General features: G+C 39.0%; 1 protein-coding gene and 2 long non-coding RNA genes across 4 annotated transcripts in view; 2 read left to right on the forward strand and 1 right to left on the reverse strand.

The window, feature by feature from the left end:
• Positions 1-12,781, reverse strand: part of LOC117954132 (phosphatase and actin regulator 1-like) — a 41,055-nt gene that overhangs the window by 21,729 nt on the left and 6,545 nt on the right. Inside the window, exon 1 of one of the 2 annotated variants that reach the window (XM_034887668.1) lies at positions 1,035-1,623. The exons of the other annotated variant lie outside the window; for it this stretch is intronic. Within the exon in view, the coding sequence (XP_034743559.1) occupies positions 1,035-1,311 (277 nt within the window). The 5' untranslated portion in view covers positions 1,312-1,623. Of the gene's footprint in view, positions 1-1,034; positions 1,624-12,781 lie in introns of those variants that run through there. 2 annotated transcript variants of the gene reach the window in all.
• LOC117954133 lies at positions 5,616-7,942 on the forward strand. Its single transcript, XR_004658748.1, has 4 exons — positions 5,616-5,856; positions 7,334-7,435; positions 7,516-7,611; positions 7,838-7,942. It is a non-coding gene; the product is annotated as an uncharacterized LOC117954133 (long non-coding RNA).
• On the forward strand, positions 8,392-10,981 carry LOC117954134. Its single transcript, XR_004658749.1, has 2 exons — positions 8,392-8,513; positions 8,606-10,981. It is a non-coding gene; the product is annotated as an uncharacterized LOC117954134 (long non-coding RNA).

Here is a 12,781-nt window from a genome sequence, read left to right on the forward strand (position 1 = left end):
TCAAACACTTCATAGGCCTCTAGACATCCCTGAAATATATATTACGTTGACAAATGAAGCAAGCTTTTGATTTGGTGCATTCTGTGAAGATGACTGCTCCGTGTATTGTCTACCAATAGGGCTGTGTGCGTGTGTGTGTGTGTGACACAATTTTTTTTCTTTAAGTGAACCATTTCCAGGCAGAAAATAAAGAACCAGAATATCTACATTTAAGCACATGGTGATATAGTTAAACACAATCTTCTCAAGCCTAATCTGCAAAGTAAAAGGAAAAATGAGAAAATCCTCTTCCAAGTATCTAGGCTGATTAAAATGGTGCTTTATTTTTTATTTTATTTTTTATTCTTTTTAAGGCAATTCTGATCATTTCCTGACATCGGGCACATACTACCCCGTGTTCACCTGCAAGCGCGCACACACACACACACACACACACACACACACACACACACTTCAAGTTATGAGTTTTCTTTAACATTACTATGAGATCCCCCAGCCTGCCTCTGGTCCCCTCGTGGCTAGAAATGGTGATAGCGTAAACCGAGCCCTGGGTTTCTTGCTCTGCTTTTGAGAAAATTAAAGCTCAGATGGGCCGATCTGGACTCTTGCCCCTTATGAGGTCATAAGGGGCAATGTTACCTCCCCTTTCTCTGTTTTGCCCACCCAGAGAATTTGGCCCCCCCCATGAGAGAGAGACATCATGGCTTTCAAACCAGTAAAGTGAAAGCCATGACACTTGTGATGAAAACCAACAAGTTGCAATTCACGTCGGACACTAACCCTTTAACAAGTTCTGATCCAGTCAGAGTTAATTTCCACAAAAGCAACAGCGAGTTACAGTCGCTTTGTGTTAAAATGTAGCCTGTACACTGACCCACTTCAAACTGTAACTACAGAATATTATCACACAAGCACACACATCAAGGAGACGCAAAAGCCCATTCAATGAGCGTCTGATCTGGATGCAAAACACTAAGCAGCCCAGAAGAACTGCCCCAGAGAATGAGAGGCTCGAGCCTAGGTAGCCTACTCACCTTCCTGTGTATCGTTCCCGCGACTGCAATTGCTGCAGATGTGCTTTATCTCTTTCCCGATGTGACAGTGGATCGTAAAGGGCATGTTATTGTTGTGGTGCGGATGCTGGCCGTGCCCTTTCTTGTTGCTGAGAGACATTATTTTGACCAGGCTGAACGCCTTCTTCTTCGGTTTCTCCACCGCCACGGGCGTTTCTCGGCACCCCGTGGTAAACCAAGTGCCGTGCATGATGGTGGGCGCAGGATCCACCGTCGGGTAATTGGCCGTCCTGAACATCGGGGACGCGAAAACGGAGCACGGTGTAGATTGAAATTAAAGGGCCATCAACCTTGTCCTCCCGGACCTAACAGTAGCCGCTTTTTATCGATCACAGATCAGCCGCTTCTCTCTGCTGTGTTCCCACACATTTACCTGAGATCCCAATAACGTGAAACTATTTGGTTACGCAATGCAACAACAAAAAAAAGAGCGCCGCTGCTGAGGAAAACAGCCCTGCTGCTAGATTTAAGTAAGCTAATAATAAAACAGAGGGTGAGCAGAGAATAGCAGTGACTACCTCTCCCTCCCAGAGCTGGAGACTGCAGTCGGTTGTAGCTAATCCACGGTTAGTGGAGCTGAGCAATGAACGCCTGTGATTGGCTGCACGGGGCGCTCCTCTAATAGGCCAGTGTGGACTGAAGAAAAGGTGCTCGTCTGATAATTATTAATCAATTATTGTGTTTTTTTTTAGCAAATTGAGTTATGGTGGGTTTTTGTTCTAATCAACAAATCTATAATTTACTCAGAAGAGCCTAGTAATTAATACAGTCTAATATGAAAAACTGACTGTAACTTTATTAAAAAATAAAATAAATACCCAAAGAAGATCAAAATACTGATGATACTGTAGTATTGTAGAACATTTGACTTTGTGTGACTACAGCAAGTTCTACACAATGAAAGGGACTGGACCCAATATGAGACCTGGTACCTCAAAGCTAATATGTAGATTTGGAGTTAACAATAATAGATTATTTCTGTCTAAAAGGAAGGAAATGAGCCATGTATGTTACCATGTCAGTGATGCCAGTCAGGTGCTCAAAACACTTGATAAAAACTACATGATCTACTGTGATACAAAAAAAAAACATACTGAGATCAAATTTTGTATCTACAGTTAAAAATAGGTTTACATTAAAATGATATCACATTATTGTTTTCTCTCTTGTCTTTTATTGAATGTTGTGTTTGTTTATTCTTGGTTGATGTAAAGCAGGTTGGACAACTGTTGGTTGCTGTAAAGGGCTATATAAATAAATGTTGATTGATGGATTGATATTTACTACACTAATGGATCACAAATTAACAGTACGTCTTCCACATGTATCCCCGCCTCTGACAGATGCCAAAAAAGGCCAAAAGAGAAAGCCAGTTTTAAATGCATGAGGGCAGCGGTGACTGCAAAAATGACAAAATATATTTAATTTGGGCATAAAAACAGACAAAAACTCAGTGAATTTAAAATCAAAGACAATAAACACAGCAAAAGGGAACATAATCAGTTATCAGACAGCCCAATACTTCAAATGAAAGAGCTAAGCCTCAAGTAACAGCAAAGCATTAAATATTAACATCACAAATTCCAAACAGCAACTCGGGTTGATCCCTGAAGTTACTGAGCACATTTTTGGGGTAATTGATAACATTACTGGCCAGTTAATGAGGCGTTAATCATGGAAATGATGAGGAACCCCACGGTATTTCCAGTGACGATTCCTACAAAGCGGTGAATGGCTGTGGGCTGGGGAGGATCTTTGATGTTCTTTCAATGAGCTGCAGCTTATTCTGATGGCATCAAAACCCTCTCTAAAATTAGGGGCACAGGCACTGGATTTACTCCCACAACGGTGCAATGCAGCAACCGCACTCAGCTGCCTCTTTTTTCGGCGCAAAGTTTCACACTTTTACATTCATGTGTGTTGAAGTTAGGAGAAAGGCAAGAAAGAGCTTTTTGTTGTCTCTGAAAAACATTTTGCAACAAAGAGTCTGAAGTTAACGGATTAAGGAGCGAATGTCTTGCACAGTCATGTCTTGTCATGCACAGTAGATAAAACTGCAGCAAAGGGTGACTCTGCAAAGTCTGTGTGTGATTGTGAGAAAAATAATAAGAGGCTTTAAACACTAAAGAATTGTATATTGCTGTCTTAGTGCACTAGTAATTTCACAAAGAAGGAGAGTGATAACCTTTCTCTGTTTACTCCCATTAGTGCACATTATCTTGCCTAAAGACTTTGAATTATTTTAAAAATGTTAAGGCTGTAATGTTGAGATTTATAATGTTAGGCTTATTATATTGCACTTAATTACCTATAACTGTACTTATATATTTGTATATATCAAATTGCAATGTGCAAATAGCTGTCTCTCCTGTCCTGACCACAGAAATCTTAACTTGCTTTTGCTGTCTCAGTAAAAAACATAGTATGATCAGATTGATTGGAGCTTGTGTGTGTGTTGCAGTGGTTTGAAGTTTCTTTCAGAGGTGCTTCCAACAGGTTTTGTGTAAACCTTTAACTAATTCAGTGTTAAATTCTTGGATCAGTGCTGATCTTTAAAAACTAAGTCTACTTTCTGTGATTGACAACATACCTGACACATGTCACAGTAAAGCTAAACTAGCACGGTAAACTCCCCAAAGCTGCTAAGAAGTATTCGTCAATCCTTTCTGACTCACCTTGGACGGACATGTCGGCTCATAATGTTGTTTCCATGAAACCTTATTAATGTTAGTTCTTATAAACTGAAAAGCAGTGACAGTGTGGTTACACATTTTAGAATCATATGTAAAATGGGTGACGTTTTCCTTGAAAGAGAGTCAACAATGCTGTTTTTTTCTTATTTTGGATCCTGGTTCAAACTGGTTTCCATGGATGTTGTGCGGGTTTTAGGTCGAACAATTGTTCAACTTCTGACTGAGCAGCCTGTCACTACACATTTTCTGTTCCTGTTCTCCCTGCAATTCTCTGTCTCTTCCCATCTGTCATTCTCCTCCTGCCTTATCTGTCGTACTCCCTTGTGCACAAACAGTACCAGAGATCCTTGAGACAATCTGAAAGAGAATTAATAAAATGGTAGAAGTGCAGTGCCTTGCCTTTTCTACTTTTTATATAGGGAAATGTCAATGATAGTTACGCAATCATAATCTGTAAGGAGAATGACATTTTTTTTAAACTGTTCTTGGCTCCACCTACAGCATTAAGCTCAATCTTGGTCCTGACAGGCAGCAGAGTAATGTCACATGATTATGTGAAGTTAACAGACTGCAATACGTTCAGGAGGGAAACAGTGACGTATTCATTTTGAAAATATATTAAACACAGACACAGAGCAAGACACAGACATACTGAGATAAAAGTGTATCTTGCTATTTTTAAAAAACAGGTGTGCACGACGACAACTTTCCCTCTTAACATTAACAGTCAGTGTGAATTTAATTCTGCTCAGCCACAAAATCCAACAGAAATGTTCCTAGCACTGTCACAGACTGTCAGGGACTGTTGTAAAATGCTTGCAATTACAGTTTCAGAAAACTGTAAACAGAACACTGCTCACTTTAGATCTCTGTTATTATTCATTCTGCCTGCCTTTTCCTCTCTTGCCATGTCTCAGTATGTTTTCTGGCAATAACACAACACATCAAGTGGTACCTGATATAAGGAACAGCTAAAACTGAACAATGTCACAAATAAACTTAAAGAAGCTGCTGAAGTCTTCTGATTTCCTAAATAAGAAATGAGCACCTTTCCAACATGGTTTGGTATTTCACCTGTTATCTAATGACTAACAACCAGTATCAACATTTTTGTCATATGGAGGATAGAAAAAATTTAACAAATTATAAAACAAAGTGATTGAGGGCTTAAAAATAAACCTTTATTAAATAGCATGCAGTCATAATTTATTGTGCAGTTTTCATGTTAAAAATGGCTCCAAATTCCCCAAAAGCAGTCGCCTTGCCATTTAAATGAGGCCAGTTCAAGTTAATGCCATGTTACAATGCCGCCACCTAGTGGGGTATTGTTGTAACATGGTGACAAATTATTTCATAGCACCCTTAACAAACCATAAACAGAGAGTACATTCTAACGGTTCTGCTGCTTATGTGCCTCTTTCATCACAATACAGATTGTTTATCATTAACAATTGCTTTTGTAATATCTAAATGTCAGAATGCCTTTATGTAACTATAACTATGCTACTAAAATAACTGAAACGTGCGTCTGCCTTTCACGTTTGAACGTAACGACGTAATGCGTATAGTTCCCAAAGAGAAGTCAGAAGTGGCTTCCACAGTCAGACGTTTTCCTACTCTGCGACATAAAATGTAAAATGTTGTCCTTATTGCCAAAATGAGCAAGATATTAATGGACCATGGTGAGAGTGGGTGTTTAGCACTAAACCTTACCTAAGTCCCTAACGTTAGATAAAAATATAGCGTTAGAAAGTGATGGTTTTGGGGCAACTTCACGGCTAATGTTAACGGAAACAGTAGCTATTAGTAACGTTACAGCAATACACGTGGGGTTTATTTTCACTTTAGCGATGAAAGCAGTTGTCTCTGTTATCACACAGTTTTACCATTTGTTTTCTCTGGTTCCCTTCCTCTTTCCTCCCTCCATCTTATCGTGCCCCCTCTGCAGCTCTGTGGGAGATAGTGAAGCAGGGAGCTGTGGTGTCCTATGGTCTGCTGGAGGAGTTCGTTACCACGGTGTTGGAAACGGTCCCTGAACTGCTCACACACACACAGAGAGAGTCCAACTAGCTATGGGCCTCCGTGCAAAAGTATGAATTTAAGCATACCCAAGTGCTGTTACTATTGTAACGTGAGGGTTCGATATTTGGTGGTGGTTCACTCTTTATGGGAGTAAACAGCGAGATAGAGACAAATAACTTTCCCAGTACCGGACTTTAACTGAACACACATCATAACAACAACACTTCCGCCGCGTTTCCCCCCCTCCCGTCTTCCACATGACTGCACTAACCAATCAGAAGCGAGAATTTAAACCGAGGTAACCGTGAGGAAATAAGAGAGGCCGATTTAACAGAATATTCCGACTGTTAAATATTTTAAACATGTAAATATGTAACTAATAATTGTGTAACACTGTAAAAGATTAACTGACTAAACATTGCAAATACATTCTAGTAAATAAACTCAAATATAATTTACATTTAATTCTGAGCCTTACAACTTTCCAAATTTAAATTAACTCCACTTCTAAACCTTCCTTTTTATTCAACTCCACTACATTTTATAGGGAAATATTACTTCACTACATTCATTTGGCAGCTCTATTTCAGATTTAGATTATAAATGAAAACATATAAATAAGTGTATACATTATTATTGTAGCAGCATGCACCATAATCAAAATCAGCTCCACCTTTACCAGCTGCAACCAAAAAGTGATGTACACATTAAGGCATCACTAATTATAATCCAGTAATATTATAGCCTAAACATTATTACTTAAAAGTCATATTACCATTATGACTTTTACTTGTAACAGAGTATTTTTACACTGTGATATTACTATTTTTACTTAAGTAAAAAACCTGCATTCATACTTCTACTCTACTAAATTTGAAATGGAAATGTACTTCATTGCATTTATTTGAAAAATAATAAACATGAAATCTATAATGCTTTAATGAAATATGGTGATTGTTTTCGATGAAACAACCAACAGTATAAATATATTTAAAGATAGTTCAAATGAATAACCAATTAATAAAATACTGTAAATAACACTTTAACACAATATTACTGCATAACAGGCATCACAGTTAGCTGATAATACTCATAATTAAGATCACTGTAGTATTGCCACTTTGAGGTTATTGGTCTGAATGATTCTTCCATCACTGCTTGTCTTATAGTTATAGCACTAATAGTTAAAAGACATATGCATTTTGATCTTGGGGTTAACTACAAAATAGCTCCTCTTGATCTGGTAGTGAATCTGTACTTTGCTTTTACTACAGCTTAAATATGCTATGAACATGTGCAATGTTATAACGCACATTTAGTATGTGGGACGTATGAGTAAATCAAACTGTATCATTAAGCACCTAACACTTGACTTCCAATGCACAAGCTGTTTTCTGCTCATTTATCATTTTCTTTTATATGGTACTATTGGTGATAGCCCTCAGATGATGGGCCATGCTACTCAGGGCCACGCCTTTCACATGTGACTGAGATGGAAAAAGTAAAGGCTTCACTCAACTGTTTAGTCTCTTCCTATGCCAACAGGTGGTGCTAGAGTTGTGCAGCAACAGTGATGTTGCCAACCCACAGGCCACCCAGCCTCATCTAAGCAGAATTAACACCTACATTACAAACCAGGATAAAGAGGTGGGAGTTTTTGTTTAATCTCCATCACCATTTGTGTCATGTGCATTTACTCATGTGCACTTTTATTTGCTTTTACAAAGACTTCCAGCTCTGAGGTAGGAGCATCAGAGACAAACTTCCTGAAACGTGTTCAAACTCTAGTGGATGATCAATGTCAGAGAGGTACATTTTATCAGGTGAGTTGGTTGGTAGGTACCATATCTTTTAATTATTTTAGATGATGTCCTAGGATAAAAATGCTAAATATGAATTTAAAAAGGCAATTTCTAAGTTCCTATTATCATATACCATTAAATGTCTTGATGATTGCCTTAACGTAAATCTTAAGATCTGTAGTGGTATCAAAAGGGCTTTTGTCTTGATCGATAACGTTTAATGAATACTTTTCTCTTTATTTTTTAGAAAATCTTTCCAACAGTGTTCGGCCCTAAATGACTCAGCCCGACTGGCTCTAATGAGAAAATTCCTCTTGAATCTGCAGAAACTTTTACCTGTTCCAAACCTTGAACAAACAGTATGTTTGTGTGTTATCACAGAACCAATTAATGGTGTATATTGCTTTTCCTTCCGACTTGTTGACAAATAAAACTTTGTAGTCCTCTGATGTGCTTTATCATCAAGTAGAAAGTAGAAAATTCAGTAATTTAGTAGCGTGCTGGAGAGTTGCAAGACAATTAGTTTTGTAACTTCCATGTGAAACTGTCTAAATCCATGCATACATTTTTGGTAACTGTAAGAGGAAAAACAATTTCACTAGCTTACCCTTCTCTGGGAGGTGATGAGATGAGAGGGAAATATAGAAAAGTATTAACTGATTTCAGGCATACGAGGGGTGTTGTTACAATAACAAGAATATTAACAACATAGGCTACATAAACATAATTGAAATGCAAGAGTGGATTTTGAATCTAAAAATATCTGAAATTGATTTGAACTGGTCTGTTACATTTCAAGACTTCCCTTTGGCTCAGTGTCTCTCCTTCAATCTTGAAAGAGTGTGTAGACTTCCTGAATCAACCTGAGCCCCTGAATACACTTATTCAACATCACAAACATCATGGCCACAAAGTTAAACATGGTAGTATTTTCACACAACTTCCAGTTGTCTGTCATATTAATTATTCTGTTTAAGTTACTGAAAATAATCAGTGTTTTTTCAATTTTTTCTAGTTTTATCTTCCTCTGGTTATGATTGCATTCTTTCCAGCCTGTCCTTTCACCTACCATATGTGGATGATGACAAAGGAGACACACTTGGTGAGTTGAAAAAGAAGAAAGAAGAAAATTCCAAGGTGATCAATTCAGAATTGTTGCGGAATAACGATATAAACGGACAGAAGCATGTTATTGATCTGACTGAAGACCAAGGATCTTCTGTTGAAGTAATACTTCAACCTTTTGATGAGAGTGAGTCTAATGACATGGACAAAGAATGGTTCCACCATTTGAAAACTGGCAGTACGACATCCTCAACAACCTTCAAGTGTCTGCGGCACAGAGTTTGGTTCCCCAAGAAAACTAAAGGAACACAAGATTACCCCTAATGGTTGCTGTACAAACGCAACGAGTCATTCGAATTCTGTGGCCCAAAGTAGCTTTTTTGAGAAAATAAATGTACATGTTAAACCAAAGTTTTTTGAGAATAATGCTTCTAGAAGTGAGAACAGGCTTTCATCATGTGCCACAACAAATAACCCATCAAATATATACAGACTTCCACATTTTGAGCCGTCTAATGATGACTCTTGTCTTGTTTGTCATGTTTGTGGCAGGGCTTTCACTTACCCAAAGAATTTTGACAAACACCAGAGGACTTGTGTGGTTAGTAGTAAACGACAAGCTGAGACAGACCCACAGTGTTCCACTAGCTTAGCTCATCACTCCAAACCAAACCCTGTTGATAACGCAAAAGAATCCTTCTCCAAGGAAACTAGGCTTTCAAATGTTCTACCCTGGGAATTAATATCTCTTGACTCACCACAAGAGCAGATGTGTAAAAGAAGCAGTTGTGTCAAACAATGCTCCGCATGCGGGAATGTATTTACTTGTTCTGTTGATTTGATGAGGCACACGAGACGCCACACTGAACACAGTCCTTTCCTTTGTTCTTATTGTGGGAAACACTTTGACAACTACAGAGACTGCGAGACACACCAGGAAGGTAAATGCAGAGCTTCACACCAGCTTTCACGAGAAAAGTATTCGTGAAACGCAAATAAAAGGGATCAGGAGAATACCGTTGTTTCAAGGTGTATAACTCAGGTCCCAACAATCCGAGACGCATCTGCTAATTCACAGACTAAATCACCTCTGACATGTTGAGCATGTGGCCAGGCTTTCACTTACTACAAGAGTTTTGAGAAGCACCAGAGCAGATGTTCCAAAAGAGCTCCTCGAAGGAAAAAGCCAACAAATGCAAACCATTTCGTTATCGATGCTTGTAATTTCCGATCAGCTGACAATTCTGTTGGGAGACATGATGAGGCAATTTCTGAAACAAAGGAAAATGAAACGGCAAAAACTCTGACCTCAGCAGAACATGCACCTGACTCCCAGACTGAATCTCGCCCTATCAAGTGCACCATGTGTAAGAAGAACTTCTCAGAAATGGTCCTCATGAAAAGACATTATTCCAAATACCATAAAGTTAAAGGCTCATACCCCTGTCCTTTGTGTAAGAGATCTTTTGTGAGTTGGTTCGACATCAGCAAAACAAAAGATTGGACCAGTGTGCCGCCTGCAAGAAATGTTATACAAAGCCAAGACTATTAAATGATCATGAAAAAGTCCATAGCGCAAGTGTGGCACCACGCATCTGTGAAATGTGTGGGTAAAGCTTTAAATCTCTCGCTCATCTGATTCTACACCAGAGCAAGCATGGAGAACGGCAACCTAGTGTTTGTTCCTACTCTGGGAAGCAGTTCAGTACAAAAGACTGCCTGAGAGCTCATGCGGTGAGGCACACAGGTGGTTACCCGTGCCCTGTCTGTGGGAAGAAATTCTACCAAAAAAACCTACCTGAAATGGCATCTGTATAAACACACGGGGCAAGAGCCGTACCTTTGTGACACATGTGGGAAAGGCTGGCAAAGTGCAGCGCAGCTCAAGCTTTACATGATTGAACATACGGAGGAAAGGCCGTCCAAGTGCGAGGACTGCGATGCGTGTTACAAGAGGGGATCCCATTTGATGGCTCACCGCAGAGCCAAACATATCAGGTTGGGGCCATTCGTGTGCGAGGTTTGCAGCAAAGCCTTTAGATTAAACGGCGAGCTAAAAAAACACATGATGGTTCACACAGGGTTCAACGGCCATTAACGTGTCCAAGGTGTGACAAAAGATCCACGAGGAATTCGCGCCTTAGGGAACAAAGAGAAACAGCATGTCTTTAACTTCATACTACATACAGTACATGTACTATAAGTTCTATCAACTATGTCTCAATGCTGTATATCTATGAGGGCTTTAATAACAAAGCTACAGATGTGTGTATAAACTACAAACATTTTTCTGATTTTGTAATTGGTTTTCATTCACTGAGAATAACAATATCAATGTTTATGACAAATCAAGGATTTAATGTAAAATGTCTAGAAGGTTTTTCCAAGGGCTACAGGAAGCTCAAGGCTGTGTGATAGAATTTGGAGGAGGCAGACTGACGATCCAAATCCAAAAGCCAAATAAATTGCATGAGGCCTGCCTTTGCATACACTGGAGTAAAGCTGAAACAATTTGTCAACAAAAACATTAACGGGTAAGCATTTAGCTAAGTAATCATTTTAAGTTTGGCTTTTTTTTTTCAAACCAAAAATGGCATACATTGTGTCACACCAGCTTCTTAAATGTGAGAATTTGGTTATCTTTATTGTTTCGCATCATAACATTTGAATACCTTTAGGTTTACGCTGTTGGTCGGACAAAACAAGCCCTCCGAAGACATTACCTTGGGCTCTGATACATTTTTCTGAAGTTATACACCAAACCGGTTAGTTGAGAAAATATGTGTTATACTATTTGATTTTGGAAATATTATGGCTGTTATTGGAATTTGTGTATTAAAATTTCCCAGAGCTGTAGACATCATCTTGACAGTGCTTCTGTTGGGATGTCAATTTACAATGATAGGAATGCCATTTTTGCTTTGTAAATTATTATTATTAGTTAAATAATTAAATGGTTAATCAATATACATTTAACATGGTGCAGTAGCCGACTGTTGCAGAAAAAACATTGCTCCACCAGAGAGCAGTGGTGCTCCAGGGACTGCCTCCGTTTCAGCAGCCAGAGACAAACTGTATTGTATGTACAGTATTGAGAAGCTGAGTATTTCTTAATTGTACTTCAACAGGCCACATCCCATGCCCCACATTTTTCTACGTCAAACTGAAAATAACTAAGACTACAGAACGTTTTGATTTTGGAATTTTTTACATATGACTGTAATCTTCTTTAAGTTTGCGAGGATAAAGGTGCAACAATGCTACTCTATATCTTTCATTAGATCTGTTGTCTCCAACATCAGACCTCTTTTGTCTCCGTCCTTTTCATTTGTTCTATGCGGAGCCCTGTCTCTGCAGAGCATGGAGGAAGACTCAGTTTGGGATTTTCCACTTTGTCTGATAATTAGGAAACAGTGTTGCAGGCAGGGTGATAGAGGGTGACAGACAGCAGCTTTTTTTGGTAATAAGAAATTAACATCTCTGTAATCACCACACAATAGGGAGGGATGCAATGGCGTTTGTGTTAGTCCCGTTTAATGAAATGAATGCAATAAGGGGAAAAATAACACTGTACTGTTTTCTATTTCAAGCCCTTAAAAGGTCTATGGACAGGATATGCTATACAAAAGTACATTTTGCGGTCCGGTTACGTGCCCACAAAGTCACACTTCTGTTCTTGACAGCAAAGTGAGTGAAAATCGAAACAGAAGAAATCCCACAAAATGAAAGCAATCTTCAGTGGGCTGTGCAACACCAACTGGTTGGCAGACTGCACCACTCCTCTGGGACATTCTGGCTGTCTCTGTCTGCAGAGACACCCTGAGATTTTTTTCTGAATGAAATCTCCATCTGTCCTGTTCACTCTTGATGAACACTGCAGCATGGAGTGGAGTGGACTATCAACTAAAGAGCTTCAATCCTCTCTGGCCTTTTATGCCTCTGCTGAAGTTAGGACTAATATCTCAGGCTCAGGTAACACTCTATCATTATATAACATGTCACATCAAAGAGTTTTCCTAGTTACTAATGAGCCAGGATTGCTATCACAATTGCAGGTGTTAGTACAGATTGTTTTCCATGGACCATTACACAATGATCCATACGGCATATGAGTTATTTTAAATCT

The sequence above is a fragment of the Etheostoma cragini genome, chromosome 12 (genome assembly GCF_013103735.1).
Source record: "Etheostoma cragini isolate CJK2018 chromosome 12, CSU_Ecrag_1.0, whole genome shotgun sequence".
Classification (NCBI taxonomy): domain Eukaryota; kingdom Metazoa; phylum Chordata; class Actinopteri; order Perciformes; family Percidae; genus Etheostoma; species Etheostoma cragini.